Raw genomic sequence first — 22,482 nt, 5'->3', positions numbered from 1 at the left:
GGTGTTGGGTCTCTTCTCCAGGTTTTCTCGAGGGCTCGGCAGTTCTTCTTGGAGCTCTTGAGTTCGTCAGTGAATCATGGGGCCTTCTTGCTGCCGGGTCTGCTGGGCGGGGTCCTCAGTGGGGCGAGGTCGTCTGCGCAGTTGCTGATCCACTTCGCGAGGTTTTCGGCGGCCTGGCTGGGGTTCGCGGAGCTGGCGGGAGGGTGCTGGTTCAGGGCTGCGTTGAGCTGGTCGGCCGTGATCTTGTTCCAGCTTCTTCGTGCAACCTGTTGCTGGTGGTGGTGGATCGTGGTCCTTCTGAAGCTGAAGTGGACGCAGCTGTGGTCCGTCCAGTGGAGTCCGGTGGCGTGGCTGAAGGCGATGTCTTTGCTGGATGAGAAGACAGCATCGAGTGTGTGTCCGGCGAGGTGGGTGGGGGTGGTCACCAGCTGCTTGAGTCTGAGGTTGGCGAGGTTGTCAAGCAGGGTGGTGGTATTGAGGTCATTGTTGTTCTCCAGGTGGAAGTTGAGGTCCCCGAGGAGGATGTAGTCAGTGGAGGGGAGGGCGTGCGGGCTGATGAAGTCGGCGATGTCTTCGCTGAATTGTGTGCGGGGTCCTGGGGGACGGTAGATCAGGGTGCCTCTGAGGGTGGTCTTGGAGTCGGTGTGGATCTGGAAGTGCAGGTGTTCGACGGTTGTCAGGGTGTCGTCGGTGTTGGTCGTGATGCGGATGGTGTTCCTGTGGATGATGGCGATGCCTCCTCCCGTCTGGTTTGTTCGGTCCGTCCGGGTGATCTTGTAGCCCTCCGGGATGGCGATGTCGGGCACTGAGGAGGCGTTCATCCAGGTTTCCGTGAGGAAGGCGACGTCTGGAGATGTGGTGTCGAGGAGGTTCCAGAGTTGAACGGCGTGTCAGTGGGCAACCCTTTTGTTTTCACAGTTCAAGTCCCAACATTAACTCAGAGCAGTGACCTGTCCGTGTGATCACATAATTCCCAATGTCCTCGGTCATTTATACCATACCCAAGCATGTTTCCATCAGGGCCAAATACGAGCTGAGAGGCCAGGTGAGGGGGCGGGTGAGATGAGAGGGAGAAGGAAAGGTGATGGGGAGAAAAGAATATGAAGGGAGACTGGAGCAAGAAGATTTATGAAGAGCCTGAAAAGAATCAACAGTTGCCAGCAGCCCAGAACAAATACAATGATTAAAGCAGTTCACTAGATCTGTTCCCTGTCCCCATCTGAAACTAGGCAGCCTGGGCTTGCACCCAAGACTCGCCCTTCACATCAGTTTGTTGCCATCAGTCTATGAGCTCCAGAAAACCCAGTGATCCAATCTATCCAAGGTTCAAGAATGCTGAGTTACAACATCAACATCCCCACAACTCAGCCACATCCTTCGAAGGACAGTTTCAACTGGTCTGGCTGGGAGTAGCTACTTGCTCCACACAAAAATATCTGTATCATAATACATTTGCATGCACACACATTCTACTGCAGGGACTGCTAGTGCTCTCTTTATGGTGTGAGCAGTACTTGCTTTCAAGGTGAGGGCAAATGGTGATTTATATCCTAACCATGCAGGGTAATACAAGTAATGATTATGCAGTTCACCAAAACATTTGCAGGGGAACTTTTTGAGATTGAATCACTTATGGAATGGTTTACTGAATTGTGCAAGGTACATTGGCTCTTTTTTCCATGCATCTAACGAAGCTCTCGTCCGTTTCTGCTCTTCAACCCTATCCTGGGCATGCACAAATCAGTTATACTTGTCTGTGAATTGTAGACAGCAATCAAACAAAGTTGTGGAGGTCTGTTTATTTCAACTAAAGCTTGAGAGATACTAAGCAATCAGCTTCCAAGTATGATCTGCCAGATGCAGATGGTGCAATCGTTATATAATTTATGAACTACATTGAAATAGCTGAGTCAGACATGTGTGCAGACAGCTGATTAGTAAGTTAATCTTTGTACAATCACAAACAGTAATCTTGGCAAATCATGAATACATTTTCACGGTGTGAGGACTGGTAAGGTTTCAACATCTGGTGTTCCTTCACTAATTAAGAACAAAGGGGAAGCTTAACAAGCATTAACAGGTCTTGTATTCTACCCACCCCTCCTCCCTACTATGTGCAGAAGCCACGGTTTCTACTGCTATATGGCTCATAAAATCATAGTGCATATACAATATGGGAGAACAATTGCTCAATATCAAAGTCAAAGTCAAAATGCAGCTTTATTCGATTTTTGTGTTAAAAAATCATAAAAGCACATATAATAACAATCAATTAAAATATTAAAAATTTAAAAAAATTACAATCACAATTCATTTCATAGTTAAAAAGAATGATACACATACTACAACAATCGGCTTTTCGTCCACATATCAAGCTGCCTGAGAGATTAGATTTTGTGCAGTGGTGGAAGAGAAACGTCTAAGACAAATACAAATCACTAATCATAGTACACCCAGATCACATAGTTTTCCTTGAAGCAATGAGTATCCTAAGATAAGAGGAAACTGATTTTATCACAAATTCCGATTCCAATTGTTTCAACCTAGAGAAAGGTGCTCTACATCCCCTTATCCCCCATTTCCTTAAGATTGGCATCAAAAACCTACTTCTGGGGGTAATATAAAATTTACAGAATATGATGCAATGGATGTTAGATTGCAGGGATGATTCATCACATGGGCATCTCCCTAAATGTGTGGACCAATCGTTACATGACGGAAATGTCACCATGAGAAAGAAGGTAACCACCCGGAACCTAGTCAGCAGCATTCTTGAAAAGGGGCTAGGATCTAGCAGTAAGTAGGGTTGTATACCTACATGAGAAATCAGTTCCTGGTTCGCTATGGCAGTTTGTTTCCCTTTTTCAGTGTGCCACCTTTATTTATCCAGATGTTCCTGAATAGATCTTTTAAGAGTACGTTTTGGGATTTTTTTTCTTAACAGGTTGGGTTGTCAAAGAATTCTTTGTGCCCCATCTCCAATGATATATCTTTAATATAGTTGAGCCATTTGATCTTTCCGGCTCCATCTAGAAATAGGCAATCGCGTACCACTTCTCTATTTAATGATGTTTCTGGCGTCACCCAGATTTTGTGCCATAGGAGAAGTGGAGAAGATTTGATTATATCTTCAATGAACGGTAGCCCCACTTCAGTATGGCTAAAATAAATGGGCATCGATTTGGGTGCAGCCAGTAGATAGCAAATGAAATTATTTTCGATACGTTGTATCTGCTCCGTTTTAACCATTCCCCAAAGACCAGCCCCGTAGGTACCAGTGGGAACGCACTTAGCTTTGTAAATTTGGATCAGTTCCCGCACTGGTCTCCCACCTAATTTTCTTGAGAAATTGATCAAGGCACCATTTGCCCTGCTAAGGGCCAATTTTCTTGTGCTCACTGCCTCTTTCCAACTCCCTCTACTGTCGAAGGTGACTCCTAAGTATGAGAAACTGCTGGTGTTTTCAATCTTGTTTGTTCCCTGATAGATAGCTTTACTTGTTCTTTTCAGGGTACTACATGTCATGCTGTACGTTTTTGAGACGTTTATTATTAAACCACGGGCTCCCATATAGTCAGTGAATGCAGCTACAGCCCTCTGTAGACCGATGACAGTGCGTGACATAATGGCAGCGTCATCGGCGTACAAAAGAATGGGGATGGGCTTCCCTCCCACAGCAGGGTAGTCGAACTGGAACTCCTTGAGGTGTTGTCCCACAGTGTTGATATAAAGCGTGAAGAGAAAAGGCGCTAAAATGCAGCCTTGCCTCATACCTCTTTTAATGTTTAATTTTTCTGAGCACTCCCCCCCCCCATCCCATAGCGTACTCTGGCCCCAGCATCCCTATACATTTCCCTGATGAATGTTAAAATCTTTTGGTCTATGCCCATGTCATTTAACGTGTCCCACAGCATGGAATGGTCCACACAATCGAACGCAGAACTTAGGTCGACGAATGTAATAAATACGCTTTCTTTCTTAGCCTCTGTATATTTAGCAGTTAACAGTGCTAGATTTAAGCCTTGTTCGATTGTACCCTTCCTGGTGCAGAAGCCATATTGTAAATGAGTGATAATATCCTTTTCCTCTTCCCATTCCTGCAGCCTGTTGAGGATTATCCTTCCCGCCACCTTCATTCGGGTGTCAAGAAGGGATATTGGGAGATAACACGCGGGGTTATTCCTATCCCCCTTTATAAAAATAGGTATAACCACTGCTTCTGACCAGGTTGTTATAAAGCCAGAGCAGTTTGCACGGTTTAGGACATTTGTAAGCAACGGGGACCATAGAGATATTTCAGATTGTTACAGGTCAATAGGGACACCGTCCGGTCCCGGTGCTTTCCCCGCCATGCTATCCTCAATTGCCTTTATGACCTCCCCATGTTCGAATACAACCCCCAGGGGGAAGATTTCTGCTCCATCTATCTCTACCTGTAACCCCACCGGGCCAACAATATTGTGGGTTGCCACGGGTATGCATGTGTTATTATATAAGTTTGAAAAGTGCTTGACCCAAATGTCACCAGGAATAGCCATATCAATAGAATCCGATTCTTTATCTTTTAGAAACGGAGCATTCACTGCTCTCCAAAAAGCTGTATTGTCATTTTTTTGACATGCCTCATGAAGGTTCTGCCATGTCTCCGCTTTTAACTCTTTTTTTCTTCTAGCTATGGCTGCCCGATAGCCTCTCCGGTTAAGTCTTACCAGCTCCATAGACCTAGGATCTTCCTGTAAGGCAGATTTCAGTTTCTGGTGTGCCCTACTACAGTTTTTATCAAACCATCCCTTAGTTTTGTTTTTCTGGGTTTTATATTGTCTAGTCAGCTGTTGTTTTAGTTCATTTGTAATCTTTCCAAAAGCGTCTAGTACTTGGCGGTTTCCTTCAGTTAAAGAAAGGCAAATTAGTAGTTGATCATACATTTTACTAACTAATTTATACGTCAACAAATTAGGATCCACTTTTGCCCATTTAATAGTATAACCATTTGTACTTGCTAGACTAAATTGAGTATGGTATGTAACTTTATTAGTTACTTGAAGACCCTCTGTTTCTAAACAAAACGAGATTGGGTAATGATCGCTCAAGGCGGCATCAAGTGTCTCCCAGGAAGCAACCAATGATCCATATCTACATGATAGGAGAGTAAAGTCAATTGTAGAATTAGTCCCTCCGCTGTTAAAGGTAGGTTTAAACCGCTCCTCGGGTGAACAACTTTCATTGATGAAACGCAAATCGAATTCATATTTCAATGCGTTGAGCAAATCCCCTAATTTAGAGTGGACAAAATGAGTCAGTGGATCCTCCCTTTTCCCCATCAAGGGACATATACCCGTGGTGTGGGAAACACAGAGAGAGCAATTAAAATCTCCCACCCATAAGATTGGCAAATCCCCGTCCCTTGATTTTTCTAACTCCCTCAGTAGATTTCTTGGGCTTTTTATAGTTTCCTCCCACTTAGAGGGGTGAGCATTATTATAGATATTTACAATGGCCATACTACTCAGGCCTGACCAGCTAACTAACAAGATCTGGTAGCATTATGCTGTGATAAATTTAAAAACTGTTAACTCTGAGGTGGTTGCAACATAAGTGCATAAACCCCCTTTGTTTCTTCCGTGCTGAGTTACAGTGGCCGGAGTATTAAAAGTTTGATATCCCATTAAATTGAACTCTTTAACCGTCCAGGTTTCTTGGAAGCACAGGATTTTATGTTGATTTACCATATCTTGCCATTCAGAGTTGTCCACTTTATCTTTTAGCCCCGCTATATTCCATGACAAGATCCGGCCTAAGTAGGTATTAGTATTATCAATGTCACTCTCTCCCTTTTCCATCAAGAAGTCGGCTGGAGCTTCTCCCTCAGTTAATGCTGGTTTAGTATTTTGTATAAGTAGGACATGATCTTTCCCCATCTCTTTTGCCCCATCTGGGAGTCAGTCAACTCCCTCCAGTCCCATAAGAGGGGCATATCTATTAAAGGTTGTCACATTAAAGGTAGGGCCTTGCAAGCACCGGTTGTTCTGGTAAGGTGGGCTGCAGTATTTTCCTGTCAAGGCTCGTGGGTAGAAATAACTTAGATCCCTGGTAGCCATCGTGGAACCAGTCTCTGATGTGGTTAGTCGCCCTACGGTCCCTGAAATTAATTATGATGGTATCCCCCTGAATGTCCTTTGGTCTTCTTCCTACCCAGCCCAATCTTCTGACATGCAATATCTCTCCATCGATATTGGGTGGAAGAGGCCTGTTTTTGCTAAGCCAATGAACTACCTTATTTGTAAGGTCCTGGTGACCTTCATATTTCCCCTGTGGCAGCTCTGGTACGCCTGTGAGTACTATGACGTAAGGCTCCGCTTCTGGAGGGAGATCTATATGCTGATCTTGTCCTAGTAAGATTTGAACCATATGGGGTCTATTTGCGGAGTTTCCCTGCTTATTGCCATGGTTACTTACTAACCCTCTTTCACCAGCTAGCACACTATTCTCAGGGTCAGAGGCTGTGCTCGGGATTGGGATAGTTGGAGTGTTATTCATATCAGTGGGCAGAGGGCCAGAGTTTTTCAGGGAATTTGGTTTTACCGGCTCTGACGCTGAGGCGACAGGTGACCGATTGTCTCTATTTGCTATTGATTTAAGTAAATCTGAGTTTGCCAAGCTTGCTTCTTGAAGGGAGCCTAGTTGCTCCGCCAACCTCTTTACCCTCTCAACAAGAGGTAGTACCAGGGATTTGACCAGTTTCTCTAGGTTATTCATTAGATCTTGTGAACAGTGTGGATGTGTATACGGGTTTCCTTGTTCAACTTTACTTTCTACAGGACCTTTGGAGTTTGGGGGGGTTCATTACTAATTTGCATGATTTTTGACGTCTACCCTTTTGTCTATTCCCCCTACCCTGGCCTTTAGTTGGAAGACCTAGACCTGTTGTATTAGTTGTTTCCATCTTTTTTGTGGGTGAACTATTTATTGTTACAATTATCTGTCCGGATGACGAAATCTCAGTTTGCGAACCACAACTAATGTCTACCGGGTTTGGTAACCTACTTCCTTCTGGCGAGTCTGGCAGGTCCTGAAGCTGTAGGGGAATACCAATATCACTAGAATGATCTGTGCCAGAGCCATGATGAGGTGGGGTGCTTGCTGTCTGAATGTGACCCAAGGAAGAGCGTTTGTTCTGCAGTTCAGAGGATAGGCGGCCCTCAGTATATGCGATTTCACCCTCTAGTACTAAGGCTGCCCTTGTAATGAACTGGTCTAATGTTCCTCTCACAGACCCACCTACAAGAGATTTTTTACCCCGACTAGGTAGCGTGGTCATACTGTATGATGTGAATTCAACTAAGTATCTTGAGATAGCATACAAGCAGATTAACAATTGTTAATGGAGAAAAATGCAAGATGTAGTATCTTACTAATGAGTCCAGGATGTCCAGATATTTTGGGAAGGCAAACCACGAGGGGTAGCCCAGCCCAGCCTCGGCCAGCCACGGCCGGCCACAGATGGCCTGCCATTTGCCCAGGCTTAGCCTGGATACTGCCCGCGCGCGCCCCGCGACACGGAGGAAGCGCTGTTATTTTTAGCGCCTCCGGGTGCGGAAATGTCCGTGGGTGGGCGGGACTATCCCGCCGGTAGTTCTGGGGCCTGTAGTCCCCTCGCACAGCGGGCGCTAGATGAAACAATAAGCGGCGGCGGAGCGGACCAACAGGCTTCCTCGTGCTCAGAGCACTGATTAAATGTTGAAACTGGCCCAAAGTTCCACCGGCCAAGGGAAAGGGCAAAGCTAGGTGCCAGACAAGTTTTTCGAAGCCCAAAAAACTTATCAGTTTCTCAATGGATCTTGGAAAATGTGACAGACTGGTATCACAAGAAGGAGGCCTAGTTGAAAGATAAGTCCAATGGCTAACCTAGGAACATTTTATTGGGGCAGTTTCAAATTGGGGAATCTACAATGATACCTTGTGATAATAAAAAAGAAACAGTTTGCCTTAAAGGGCAATGAAGGAGCAATACTCCAGAACAACTCAGAGTAAGCAGCAGAAGATACATTCTTAGGGGTTTATTCACAAGGGCATTATCGCCACTTTAGCGGCACTTTTTGCTGCTAAAGCGACAATCATTTAAACGCCCTATTAACAAGGAGGCGCTAACATGATTTGCGCATGTAAGCTGCCATTTTTGTAACGCCACGCATCTTAGCAACATACATCGCTAATGAGATGCAAAGTAGGCCTACCTTCCTGTAACACCATGACAAAAGGTCGCGAACAGGACATCGCGCTATTTACAACGTGGCCCCGGAACCACAAGCAATCATGAAAGCCATGCTAACCACGTTTTTTGCCAGATCCTTACGCCTAGTGAAAATTTGACTTAGGCATGTTTTGAATGGGAGGTGGATTGTTTGGTTACATCCACACCCCCTTATTATCAAGCTTTCCATTAGCATGTGAAATCATCGCTTGATTTTACACGCTAATGAAGAATATCGTCGTATATCGCAGGTTTGTACATCGCCTGTGAGCAAGGCATTGTAAATACGCTGCTAACACAGCAATGTAAACCAGCGATAGGCGGCGATATTCAAAATCGCGCTAAGAGTGATTTGCGATGTTTAACGCGAAGAGTTGATAATATCCCCCTTAGTGTTTTGTGATGTTGGAACTCCGATGTGCCTCTATAGGCCACTATACTTATGATTTATCTAACATCCTTGGCAAGTTTATTAACATGGTCTGTGTACTTGAATACATTTCCTTAATATGAATGTGGCTTAGGTTTTAGTATTCATATGGAGTAAATATTATTTTGTGTGTGCAAGCTTGCTGCGTGCATTATGTTCCCACTTCTGCACTCCGCATATTCACAACCAGTACTTTAAGTAAGTAAAAATATATTGCATGTTTAAATAAAATCTTTACAAATCCATCAAGGGCACTGAGTCTGCTATGATAGCAGTGGTCGAGGAGGCAAGGTGCATCTTGGAATCAGGAGGATCAGTGGTGGTGATCCTCCTGGATCTAAGTGCAGCCTTTGACACTGTGGACCATAAGATCTTAATCCAACGCCTGTCTAATCTAGGAGTAGCTGGTACAGTGCTGATGTGGTTCACTTCCTTCCTGAGGAATAGAACTTTTCAAGTATGGGAAGGCTGTGCACGTTCCAAATTAATCCCCCTCCAGTGTGGAGTCCCACAGGGCTCATCTCTGAGCCCTACCTTGTTTAATGCTTACATGGCCCTACTGGAGGATGTGGTCACCCCCTTTGGGTTTAAAGTTATTACTTACACAGACAACACCCAACTTGTCGTCTCGCTTTCCCAAGAGAAAGTCTGCAAAGAAAATTTGTATGGCTGCCTTTCGGAAATTCATTCATGGATGAGCAGCTCGCGCCTTAAATTGAATGGCGCAAAAACAGAGCCTATGCTTCTAGGCCATCAAGTAACATCTCTTCCGGATTCAATTTGGCCCTCATGTTTGGGGGCTCCCCCCACTCCTAAGAACGAATGTAAAAGCTTGGGAGTATGGCTTGAGCAAGACCTTTCTTTTAGGACACAAGCTAAAAAGACAGCTGGTATTTGCGTGGGCCTGCTCCGGTCAGCCCGTAAGATCCTCCCTTTATTACCAGCTCAGTCTAGGAAGTTGCTTATTCAAGGGCTCATTCTGTCTAGATTAGACTATAGGAATGCCCTGTTTTTGGCCGCCCCAGAATCGACCATTAAAACCCTCCAACGCGTTCAGAACTCGGCGGCAAGGCTGCTTACTGGCACATCTCGTAGAGTATCGGCCAAACCTGCACTCAAAGCCCTCCACTGGCTTTACAAAGAGGGTTGAAAGATTTTACTAGTGTATGAAAAGGTGTATGTGATTGTCACATGGATGATGTCATCAGTGATGTCATTTGAGATGTCATTAGTGATGTCACTGACATGTCATGAATGATGTAATATGTGACATCATCAGCAGTGGATTGCGGGTGCGCCAAATATAGTTAGTACAACTAACTATATAGAAGCAATTTCAATGGTTTTGTGTGAGTGAAATGTCCAGCTAACTATAACACCCCTAAAAGTTATAGTTTTTTGAGTGAATTTCAAAGGTTTTTTAAATGCTAATTCCTAACTATATAAGGCCTGAAACCTATGGTTTTTTCAGTGAATATATATATATGTCGCTCAAGCCAGTCACACTAAGATGGAGCTTGGTCCAGATGGGTAGTCAGGTTCCCTGTTGCCCATCTGTTCTCCTGGTTATGAAGGAACCGATTAATAAAGATTATTTATGATGTTTAATAGATAGTCAGGTTCCCTGTTATCTATTGGTTTTTTTATTCCTTTTTTCCCTTTTATTCTGTCCTCCGACCACTTTACATCTGTGGTACTTTCCCTCCCTACTCATTATCTAGTTTTATTACCATATATTTGGTCACTGCACTTATTTTTCCACTTTTAAAATCATGATGAATTACTGTTTTTAGAATAGCATTTCTTACTTACCTTTGATCAAATAATATGGCTCAGTCCTTATTTTAATACAGGTAACTTTTTTATGTGCATTCTTTTTAATCAGTAAGATGTATATCATGTATTTTATCACTTTTTAGATGTGAATATATGCACTTTATTTAAAGCCTCTTTGCACACTAGGCAGGGTTGTCCTAGTTTCTGGTTGTTGACACTGTAGCACTTTTTTGCTCAATTGCACACCCAGCTCTCCACTCTTCTGTCCCATGGGGCAGAGGTCAAGTTGAAATTATCAGCACAGTCCCCTTTAGTAAACAAGTATAGTTGGTCTTTCTTGTGACATAACGGATTTATCCAGTTATTTTGCCAAGCCTAATCATGAGCTCTTTTGACCAAGTGACTAGAAAATAACAGAATGGTGTTTACTGTTCATAAATGCATTTTTGCATAGTACTTGTCGTGCAATAATTTCAAATTGTTGTCTTATCCATAATTGCTTTAATTTTATGCAATATGTACATATGAAAACAACTAGGCTTCCGTACATTGGACTCGGGTAAATCCAGTCTGTTGTTTGTGTTTGTAGGTCACATGACCTTTCTAGGAGGTGGGTAGCAGGCGGGGCAAAATGCACTTTAAAAATCACTGAACCCAGCTACTCCTTGCATGTGAAAAAGGGCTGCATAGCCCGAAACGCGTCATGGTTGGTTGTACCACTAAGACCTGCAATTAAAATCAGTTTCCTGAAAAGTTTGTGGTCTGTCTCCTGCTTCGCCGGTCCTGGGGGATTGGAGGTGGTAATGTGGAGTTTCAGCACATATATATATATATATATATATATATATATATATATATATATATATATCACAGCAAAAACGGCGTACCAACGAGCACTTAGAGGAACAAACACGGGAGTCAGGTCAAGGTTCCAGAGAAAAGGGTTTATTAATCCATAAACCTCTTTTACAAGGTTTATGGATTAATAAACCCTTTTCTCTGGAACCTTGACCTGACTCCCGTGTTTGTTCCTCTAAGTGCTCGTTGGTACGCCGTTTTTGCTGTGATATTGATTCCGGCTGCTCCGCCGGATACGAGCCACTTCTTTAAGCGTCCGGTTTGCCAGCAGGAGCTTCTTGAAAGTATATATATATATATATATATATATATAATTTTTATTGAGCAAGAAGAGGAGACAGGTCATACAAGAGAAAAATACCAGTAATGTGCAAACCGCAAGTATGGATCAGATAAAACAATTCACAAAGCATAATCCTTTAGTTCATTTAGCACCACACACCGGAAATTCATATTACAAATATTTGCAGCACCTTAAAACTTTTTATCAAAACACATATTACATCGAATACCCTAAAAAAACAATTACAATAAATATGCCTTACTGCTATCTATAAAACACCTTTGGCCTTTTTCCCCAGTAGCAGTGAATTTCCATACTCATATTGAGGAAGAAACAGAAGAGTATCCTGCCCACGTAGCCTTAAATCTACGGGTTGCCCCTACTCTCTTTGCATATTCCTCCTCAGACAGATAAGTCCAATCCAACTTGGCAAGCCACTGCCCCATTGGTGGTACATTAGATGATCTCCAATTCTGCAGTAACAAGGACCTAGCTACAGCTACTGCACAGGAGATAAAATGTTGTTGGTATTTTAATATCTGTCGTCCTGCCTGGCAAATGCCAAATAGGACCACCCACATTTATGGAAGAATAGGCCTAGCCATGCAATCACTAATAAACTTGAAGCCCTCCTCCCAAAAGTTTTGTAAAGTAGGGCATGTAGAACATAAATGAACCCAGTCACCTGGCCTCTCCATCTTACATCTAAAACATTAAATCAGAGTAGCTGGGAACATTTTATGCAGTCTCTGAGGCGTATAATTTGACAACAATCTAGATAGAAAAGTCATCCTCTTAAAATTAGCAGCTCTCACTGATTTGTTTATTTATTTATTTATTTATTTATTTATTTATTTATGCGATTTTATATAGCGCGAACTTTACCCGAAGGTGTCAGAGCGCTTTACATAGGACCCAGTTTCAACCATAAGGACTGATGGTTACAATCGGAAAAACAGATTTGCAAAATTTTGACTTACATAAGAACCAATTGAAAACATACGGATTTAGGATTACATGCGTTATAAAAAACTTAGGATTATATGCGTTACAAAAAGGTACAAACAGAGAAAAAAATTGCAAATGTACAAGAGGTAGAATCACACAAGGAGGAGATACAAATGGATATATTCTAGGCCTATACTAGTAATATCTCTATCAACATAGGGAGGGGATACACATGGATATACTCTAACAGTCACATAGGGGACTAGTCGTTAGAGTTATCTCTATATACATAGGGAAGGGATATGACTGGATTTACTCTAAGGGTCACATAGGAATGGTGGAGAGCACAACGGTCTACAGCATATACTAGTGATTAGAGCTATCTCTATATACATAGGGAAGGGAAAGGACTGGATACACACGGAAAAAAATTGCAAATGTACAAGATGTAAAGTCACACGAGGAGGCGATACACGTGGATATACTCTAAGATGGTATAAAGGTCTACTGCATATACTAGTGATTACTCTATATACATAGGGAAAGGATAGACATGGATATACTCTAGGAGTCACATAGAAATGGAAGAGAGCACAGCGGTCTACTGCATATACTAGTGATTAGAGTTATCTCCATATACATAGGGAGGGGATACACATGGATATACTCTAAGAGTCACGTAGAAATGGAAGATAGCAATACGGTCTACTGCATATACTAGTGATTAGAGTTATCTCTATATACATAGGGAAAGGAAACACATGGATATACTCTAAGAGTCACATAGAAATGGAAGAGAACACATTTGTGAGCAATTTCATACAGTAGTTGCCAATCTTTAATGCTAAAGCTACAACCCGTTTCCTGCGTAATGTTTGGGAACACATCCTCAATAAGCTTGTTATTCGCACTTTGGGGTAGCAGCCAATACCAGTTTCCTATGCCACATACTTTCATGTCATTAATCCTTCTTGCTATTATTTATGCAATATCATTGATCATTGTATAATTATCTTTAAGGAAACTCATTATTTTAATAAAACGTAACCATAGAAATTGATTTTGGCTACCAAATTGCTGTAAACATGCTTCCCATGTTGTCAGGTTAGTAGCCTTATAAAAATCATCAATCTTCAGAAAGCCTAGGGGCCAGATGTAGGTAAATGTCATTTACCGATTCTTAAATACCGAATTTTACCGAATTGGTATTCAAAAATCGGTAAATGAGATGTAGGTAAAAAAATCTGTATTTTTTACCGAATCAGTAAAATTCGGTATCGGACTTTCGGAAATTACCGAATCGGTATTTACCGAATCGATATTTATCGAATCGGTAAATACCGATTCGGTAAATACAGATTCGGTAAATACCGAATCGGAAAGCAAGCAAAAGTGAAACTTAAGACAACAGCCAATCAGGTGCAACCACCCTCCCCCTTCCTACCAGGAAGTGGCTACACAGGCAGCTGCAACTAATTAGAAGGCTCTAGAGAGGCAGTTGGAGCAGAGAGACTGGGAGCAGCAGCAGACACGGTTTGTGCAGTTTTAAACCGTAAACATGGCAAGCAGCAAGGACACAGAGCAGATAGAAAGAAAAAGAAAGCTCAAATTCAGCAGCATGGAGCTCCAGGTCCTTGTGGAGGAGGTGGTAAAGGTGCACCACAAACTTTTTGGAAGGCAGTCCCTCTCTGTGCCTGAATCTGCAAAAAGGAAGATTTGGCTTGATATCCTTGAGAAAGTAAATGCAGTGGGAGTGACCACCAGAGTCACAGAAGATTTAAAAAAGAGGTTTTATGACCTAAGGAGCCTCACAAAAAAAATTGCAGACCACCACAAACAGGCCTCGCAAACAGGTTGAGGAAAGAACACAGCACCCCCCCTCACTGACCTGGATGAGATTGTGGCCACAACCTTGGAGCCAGAAAGCGTCTACGGACTGGGAGAAGTGGACAGCTCGGCGAAAGCTGCAAGTAGAAAAGGTAAGATGCATGCACAGCAATCCCCCTCACACCCTCATCCATCCCTCACTCCTTGAAGCTAAGTTACCCCAGTCCCGGTGTGTCTGTGCAACACAGTAGCAATGCATCATGGTACATGTAGTCAGTTAATGAAAGACCATGTCATACAGCACAGTAACCACCAAGTTAGGCAAATGATTGCAGATATAATGAAGGGAAGGCAGCATGTAATAAGTGCAATTTCCTAAGTTTAATAGTAGTGGCTGTGAGACATTTGCACCTAGCTGATATGCGCTCATATGTCCACAGGTCACACATCCAGAAGGCAGTCACAGGAGGCAGAAGGCATGGCACCCGAGAGGGATGAAAGTCATGAGCCAGGTCCAAGTGCATCACAGGACACAGGTGTACCGAGTGGGCAGCCACCTTCTCAAGAACCTGACATCACTGAAGAAATGCAGGCATCCCCAAGACCTTCACAGTCCCCACTATTGTTATCTTCACCAGAAATGCCAGCATCACTGGATATTGAAACACCTGCAGAACAACCTAGCAGGAGGCATGTCGTTTCCCCACTGATGGAAATGGAGACAAGTGATGGTGAAATGGTGGGTGAAGACTCACACAACTTGCCTGGAGCTGACATCTCTGCCACACTGCAGCCCAGCGCAGAGCCTGTACCTAGTACCACTAGACGCCGCAGAGTACAAGGAAGAAGTGTAGGTGCACGTGGGGAGGGGTCCAGTGTCTTCCAAGGCCTGGAGGGATCCATGGTCAAGATTCAGAGGATGCAGGGTAAGGGCATCATGTCCTGTCAACGACAAATGCGCAACCTCAATATCAACATGCAGGAAATTGGTAAGGGCATCAGGGAACTGGTGGAAGTAAACAAGAACATGGCTACAGGAATACATGACATGACCCAATCCATGCAGCAACTGTGCACAAAACTGGACTCTGAAATAACATCAAGGCGCAGGGAGAAGCAGCGTGCACAGAGAACTAACAAAGCTATTCACCGCCTGGCAACAGCCACATCCCTGCTATGCAGGCGTAGCATGAACAGTCAGGAAGTCTTGACTCAAAACAGCAATCACCTGACAAGGGGCATAGCCGGAATGACCGGAGCGCTAGAGGCTCTAATTAATGCTCAAACTGCAGAAACTGCTGCTATTGATGTGCCGGAGAGTGAAGGTAGCACCAGTAGGAGCAGCGCGGCAAGCGCCCTTGTTGTAGAGACAAGGAGGAGCAGCAGGCGACAGGGTGAGGCTACAGGCCAAACGCCCAGGGAACAGAGTGAGCCACATACATCTGCCAGTGCAAAGAGTGGCCGCAAATGAACAGTTAATAGTATGGGCTACTGCCATTGGACATACAATTTAGAAATTAGAAAGTCTGTGTTGCACATTTGTGCCAATGACACCTGCGTAGTGACAATATACAACTACGGTGGGTGCATTCAACACCTGTCTGTGTGTGTTTACTCACTGTGAGCATTGCAGTGAAATGCTTACTGGTGCACTTTTGTTCCTTAACATACCTACATATATACTAAATTAAACAAAATTTTGTGCTTTCAACATAGGTCTCAGTCTCATTACTTACTCAGAAATAGTTGTGTGTAATCTCCTCACGTCTGTATCTGCCGTCACTTGGTGTTGACACTCCAGCAGGTTGTGTTTCAGGCACAGCAATGTCGTCGTCATGGTCCTCATAGTCTGACAACTCCACCTCAGTACCCTTCTTCACAGCAAGGTTGTGCAACATAGCACAGGCAGCAATGATCTTACAGCAGGTGATGGGGGTATACTGCCTTGCACCTCCACTCTTGTGCAAGCACCTGATCCTGCTTTTCCAGATACCAAAGGTACGCTCCACCACATTTCTTGTGCTCTTGTGGGCCCGGTTATATCTCCTTTGGCTGGGTGTTGAGGGGTTGAGGTAGGGGGTAAGTATGAAGGAGCGGAGGGCATATGCACTGTCTCCTAATAGGAAATGGGAATACATTACTCGCATGCATACATGCACTTCTTACTGCAATAGGGGTTATAGGGGTCGCAAACTGTGTCTTACCTAGGAGGTATCCTTCACCAAATTCCCCTGCAGTCAGCCGTGCATAGATGCCGCTGTTTTGAAATATATAGGAGTCGTGGGTACTCCCAGGGAATTTTTTCACAAGGTCAGTGATGGCGCACTTTGCATTGCAAATGACCTGCACATTGATGGTGTGGGTGGACTTCCTATTCCTGTATATATATTTGGTGGCAGCAGGGGGACAAATGGGAATGTGCGTGCCATCAATGCAGCCAATTATATTAGGGAATCGTGCCACCTGGTAAAAGTCAGATTTTGTTTGGACCAGTTCAGCATGGGTTGCAGGAAAAGATATGTAATGGTCCATCCTCTGTAACATGGCGTCAAGGAATTTGTGGAAGAACCTTGACAGGCTGCTCTGGGTCACCCCACCTACCGCAGCAACAACACTCTGGTAGCTCCCAGACGCAAGCAGGTGTAGGCTGCACAGCACCTGCACGTGGGGTGAAATGGCGTGTGCCCTTGGGGTAGTGTGCTCCAACAGTGGTTGGAGGTCCCTGATGAGGTCCCTGATGGTGTCTGGGGCCAACCTGTACCTCTGGAGTATCTCTGCCTCTGTGAGCATGAACAGGGTGATCCTCTGTCTGTAGACCTGCTCCTCTCTCCGCCATTCCCTCTCTCCTTCCTCCTGTAGCCGTAGCCGTCTTGCAATGACATAAAATGCCACCATTGTGCAAGAAGAATTGCATTTTGGGTCCATTTTTATAGGTTTCACCTGGTTGCCACCTGATTTCAATCCATGGTAAATATCGACTCTTAAATACCGAATTTGAAGCAAATTCGGTATTTGAGAGCTTACCTACATCTCATTATTCAACTTTACCACTTCTTATTTACTGATTCAGTAAATTTACCGATTCGGTAAATTTACCGATTTGGTAAATTTACCGATTCGCAAACCATTGCAATTCGGTAAATTTACTGATTCTGTAAATTATCCGATTCGGTATTTTACCGATTCGGTAACTTTAACGATTCGGTAAATTTACTGAATCGGACGATTTTCAGACTCCTACATCCCAATTGCTCAATACCGGTCGATAACGGCCGAAAATACAGATTTTTGGCCGTTACCGACCAGTATTGGCCTACCTACATCTGGCCCTTAGTCCATTATTTATTGCCATTATGCACCATAGAAATCACCTGATTCTTTTCATCACAAGTGAACATTACCAACATGATGTGTGCTGGGACCTGTAGTCTTCCAAATAATACCCAAGTGGGCTGCATGCAGTTGCCTCAATCAAATAGTTAATGTTCACGAAAGCACTTGCATAATAACCTCCCCGTTCAAATTATCAGCAAACCAGGTCCGCCCTGCCGATTTTTGCACCAGTAGCGGAACCGCTCCAATGTTCGGCGGTGCTCTCCCCGGCCGGGCCGGACATAAATATGAAGTTTCACAAGGTGCCCAAAAGCAGAGTGCACTCCCTACTAGCCTTCTCCAGTAAGGGGGGTTTACAGATTCAAATCAACGCCAGCAGAGCCTGACGTGTTTCGAGTTATCCACTCTTCTTCATAGGCTGTCTGCAAATTGAGTAACTGAAAGCAAAAAACAAACCAGTGTCTTAGTCCCTTATTTATTGCCATTATGCACCATAGAAATCACATGATTCTTTTCATCACAAGTGAACATTACCAACATGATGTGTGCTGTGACTGGTAGTCTTCCAAATAATACCCAAGTGGGCTGCATGCAGTTGCCTCAATCAAATAGTTCATGTTCACGAAAGCACTTGCATAATAACCTCCCCGTTCAAATCATCGGCAAACCAGGTCCGCCCTGCCGATTTTTGCACCAGCAGCGGAACCGCTCCAATGTTCGGCGGTGCTCTCCCCGGCCGGGCCGGCCGTAAATATGAAGTTTCTCAAGGTGCCCAAAAGCAGAGTGCACTCCCTGCTAGTCTTCTCTAGTAAGGGGGGGGGGGGGTTACAGATGCAATCAACGCCAGCAGAGCCTGACGTGTTTCGAGTTATCCACTCTTCCTCATAGGTTGTCTGCAAATTGAGTAACTGCAATCAAAAAACAAACCAGTGTCTTAGTCTCTTATTTATTGCCATTATGCACCATAGAAATCACCTGATTCTTTTCATCACAAGTGAACATTACCAACATGATGTGTGCTGGCAGTCAGGCTCTGCTGGCGTTGATTGCATCTGTAAACCCCCCCCCCCCTTATTGGAGAAGGCTAGCAGGGAGTGCACTCTGCTTTTGGGCACCTTGTGAAACTTCATATTAACGGCCGGCCAGGCAGGGGAGAGCACCGCCGAACATTGGAGCGGTTCCGCTGCTGGTGCAAAAATCGGCAGGGTGGACCTGGTTTGCTGATAATTTGAATGGGGAGGTTATTATGCAAGTGCTTTCGTGAACATGAACTATTTGATTGAGGCAACGGCATACAGCCCACTTGGGTATTATTTGGAAGACTACCAGTCCCAGCACACATCATGTTGGTAATGTTCACTTGTGATGAAAAGAATCAGGTGATTTCTATGGTGCATAATGGAAATAAATATGGGACTAAGACAATTGTGTAACATATATTAAATAATCAATTTAAAATACAAATACAAATTATTTAATAATAAAATTTACCTACTAATAATAATTATTTACCTATTAAAAATAAAACAATTAACAATTTAAAAGTATTTTTAAAAATTAACTCAATAAATTATTTATTAAAACATGTAATTACTTACAATTAAATTACTTCAAAAGCTATTCCCCTAAAAACACACAACCCACTACAGAAAATAATTTAATAAAAGTAACATAATTATCAATTAATCAATTACAATAAATTTCAAAATATATTTTATTTAATTACAAATTAATAATTAATCTACGATTAATTCTAAATAAATACCAATAATTAAATTAACATATTTAAATAATTATAATTAAAATTCTTCTCACCCTATTCCCCAATAAACCCACAACCTGCTACAGAAAATAAATTACTAAAATTAACATATTCATCAATTAATCAATTAAAATTAATTACCAATTATATTTTAATTAATTGCCAATTATCAATTAATTAACAATGAATTCTAAATAAATACCCACAAATAAAATTACATATTTATTTAATTATAATAAAATTACTTCCCACCCTATTCCCCTATAAACCCACAACCCGCTACAAAAAATAAATGACTAAAATTAACATATTTATCAATTAATCAATTAAAATTAAATACCAATTACATTTTAATTAATTACCAATTAATAATTAATTAACAATTAATTCTAAATAAATAATAAATAAAATAACATTTAATTAATTAAAATTAAATTACTTCCCACCTTATTCCCCTATAAGCCCACGACCCGCTACAGAAAATAAATTACTAAAATTAACATATTTATCAATTAATCAATTAAAATTATTACCAATTATATTTTAATTAATTACCAATTAAAAATTAATTAACAATTAATTCTAAATAAATAACAATAAATAAAATACCATATTTAATTAATTATAATTAAATTACTTCCCACCCTATCCCCCTATAAACCCACAACCCGCTACAGAATTATATTACACAAAAAATAAAAATTAATATTAACTTACCTTAAATTCGATATTTTTGTTGTCTATATTATGTCTAGTCGATATTATGTCCATTCTATATTTTTGATTCGATATTATGTCCATTCTATTCGATATTAAAAAAAATTCTAGTCGATATTTTGGTAGTCTATATTATGTCTAGTCGATATTATGTCCATTCTCAATTTTTTACTCGATATTATGTCTAGTCGATATTAAAAACTCAATATTTTGACTCTACACCGTGGGTGACTCGCCAGTTCATCGCCAAAATCCATGTAGTAAAGAAAGACGAGGCCTCGCAGGATTATAAGGTAACGATTTTTTTGTATGTATATCAGTATTCTGGCTAGCCACCAGCTGCAACTTTTCCTTGAGCCGCCACCAACCGTTCTTACCCCGAACTGCTCCTCGAGCATGGAACACACAAGCCTGTGTTCCATGCTCGACATTCCACGCAGCTCGCTGAGGTGGAATACTACAACTACCTTCCGTGATAGTGTAGTAGTGACACTAAGAACGTGCCAAAAACACAAAAGGCAGAAGAAGATGAGGCAAGGACGAAGCAGCAAGGCTGGAGTGAGGATAACAGAGAGGAACAGGAAAGATGTGGTAGCAATGGGACAGTGAAGGCGGGGGGAAGGTGGCTACGTCTCTCACACGCTTAGTCATTACAGACTCCAAAAACAATAACATTAACTTCATCTGTGTTCTACACCAGTAAAGCCAAACTTATAAAAGTACACATTTCTGCATAGTTCTAAGAAAAAAAGGCACATTTTATGAAAATGCCTCTAATTATCAAAGCTTGTTTATTAAAGATGCTTACTAATAGACTCAGATGAACATCAGTGTCCATACATGTGAATACATTGAAGGAAGTGACCTGATTAGGATCACCCAGGTCACTCGCGACCACCTCTCAGCCATCCATACAAAATGAGGAGTCAGTCAGACAGTAGAGAATACAAATCAATAGCTGTTTATTAAGAATACAGTTGGAGTGGAGCCCAATCTGCCCTGTCTCTAGGAGTGCTGCAGAAGGACTATAGTCGGTAAGCATAAAGATACATTAAGTACATTTCATAGCTGGGCAAAACACGCACGTGGTGGAATTTTCCAAGAAGGTAATGCTTAAGCAATGGAGTACAAAGAACATAATCTCAGCATACTTATCGTTACACAGTTTCAAAAGTTTAAGGCCGTTCTAGTCGGTCCTGGCACCAGACAAGTGGGAGAGGACCACTAACTAGCAAGAAAGGTATGCAGTAATGAGAATAGTCTATTCATTAGCTAACCAAGGCCCAACATTGGAGAAACAAAACGTATGAAAAGTAGTTTCTCGGAAAGGCAAGGATCAGTTTTGATTATGACTAAAAATGGCGGCTAAACATAAAATGGTCTGCAAATGCTAACTTTTTACATATTTAAATACGTAATCAAAACAGCGAAAACATTTTTATTCTAACAACATGATAATGTTTCTTCGGTTAATTAGTGCAATGGTGGTCTGCATCAAGTACATACAACACTTTCACTCACCAAATCAGTATTGTCTAAACTTTATTGAGCGACAGCAAGGACATTTCTGGTTTCTTCATTTTTTAGGTAATTGTAAGACAGATGTTTGGATGATGCAAGATGTCTATTAGATACTGTTTGTAAATAAAAGATGTTTCTTTCCTTCTTGTCCTAGTGTATAATCAATTGGTTTTTAGCACCTGTAAATGTCTTTTAATGTGACACTGGACAAGGTCCAATGATGTTGATACTCGCCTGGCCAGATTCCAGAGTAGTGTTGGATGTGGGCCAAGAAAGATGCAATTTACTGAATAGTTCTTTGGCTTTGTATGGAATGCAGGATGTTCCTGCTGGTTGTTTATTTAGTTATATGGACACACTGTTCTCAATCACTTTGGGGTTTAGGTAGTTGTACTTGAGAGGAAGGTATTCGTTTCTGCTTTCAATATCTGCAGATATCTGGGACAGGCGTTCCTGGAAGGCCTTGATGCACCGTTTGGGTTCCTCCTCGGTAAAATGTTCATCAGGATATGTGCCTAAAGGCCTCTTTAAAAACATAAATAAATGAAAAAGTTAATGTCTCATAAATAGATCAAGGTGACAAGAAACAAAAGTAAGGAATACCGGTGAGTGCTTTCTATGTGTTACAGTTATTTTGAGTGGCCTAAACAATGGAATTGGTACTACTGCTTCAGAACATAACTTACAGAGGATTTGTTTTTCACACTAAAAGTCCACGCTACTGTTATTGTTATGAAGCCCAAATTGGCATGGAGGGCATAACCCTATCATCATCA

The 22,482-nt window shown here is 42.2% G+C and overlaps 1 protein-coding gene across 3 annotated transcripts in view; it reads right to left on the bottom strand.

The window, feature by feature from the left end:
• The window catches only part of LOC147678117 (hydroperoxide isomerase ALOXE3-like), a 186,462-nt gene that overhangs the window by 18,579 nt on the left and 145,401 nt on the right, over positions 1-22,482 (bottom strand). The window contains exon 14 of one of the 3 annotated variants that reach the window (XM_086945973.1): positions 21,126-22,231. The exons of the other annotated variants lie outside the window; for them this stretch is intronic. Within the exon in view, the coding sequence (XP_086802099.1) occupies positions 22,052-22,231 (180 nt within the window). The 3' untranslated portion in view covers positions 21,126-22,051. Of the gene's footprint in view, positions 1-21,125; positions 22,232-22,482 lie in introns of those variants that run through there. 3 annotated transcript variants of the gene reach the window in all.

Source organism: Lissotriton vulgaris, chromosome 12 (assembly GCF_964263255.1).
Source record: "Lissotriton vulgaris chromosome 12, aLisVul1.2, whole genome shotgun sequence".
In the NCBI taxonomy this organism is placed as follows: domain Eukaryota; kingdom Metazoa; phylum Chordata; class Amphibia; order Caudata; family Salamandridae; genus Lissotriton; species Lissotriton vulgaris.
Note: the sequence above shows the minus strand (reverse complement) of the source record. Positions and strands in the feature narration are given on the sequence as shown.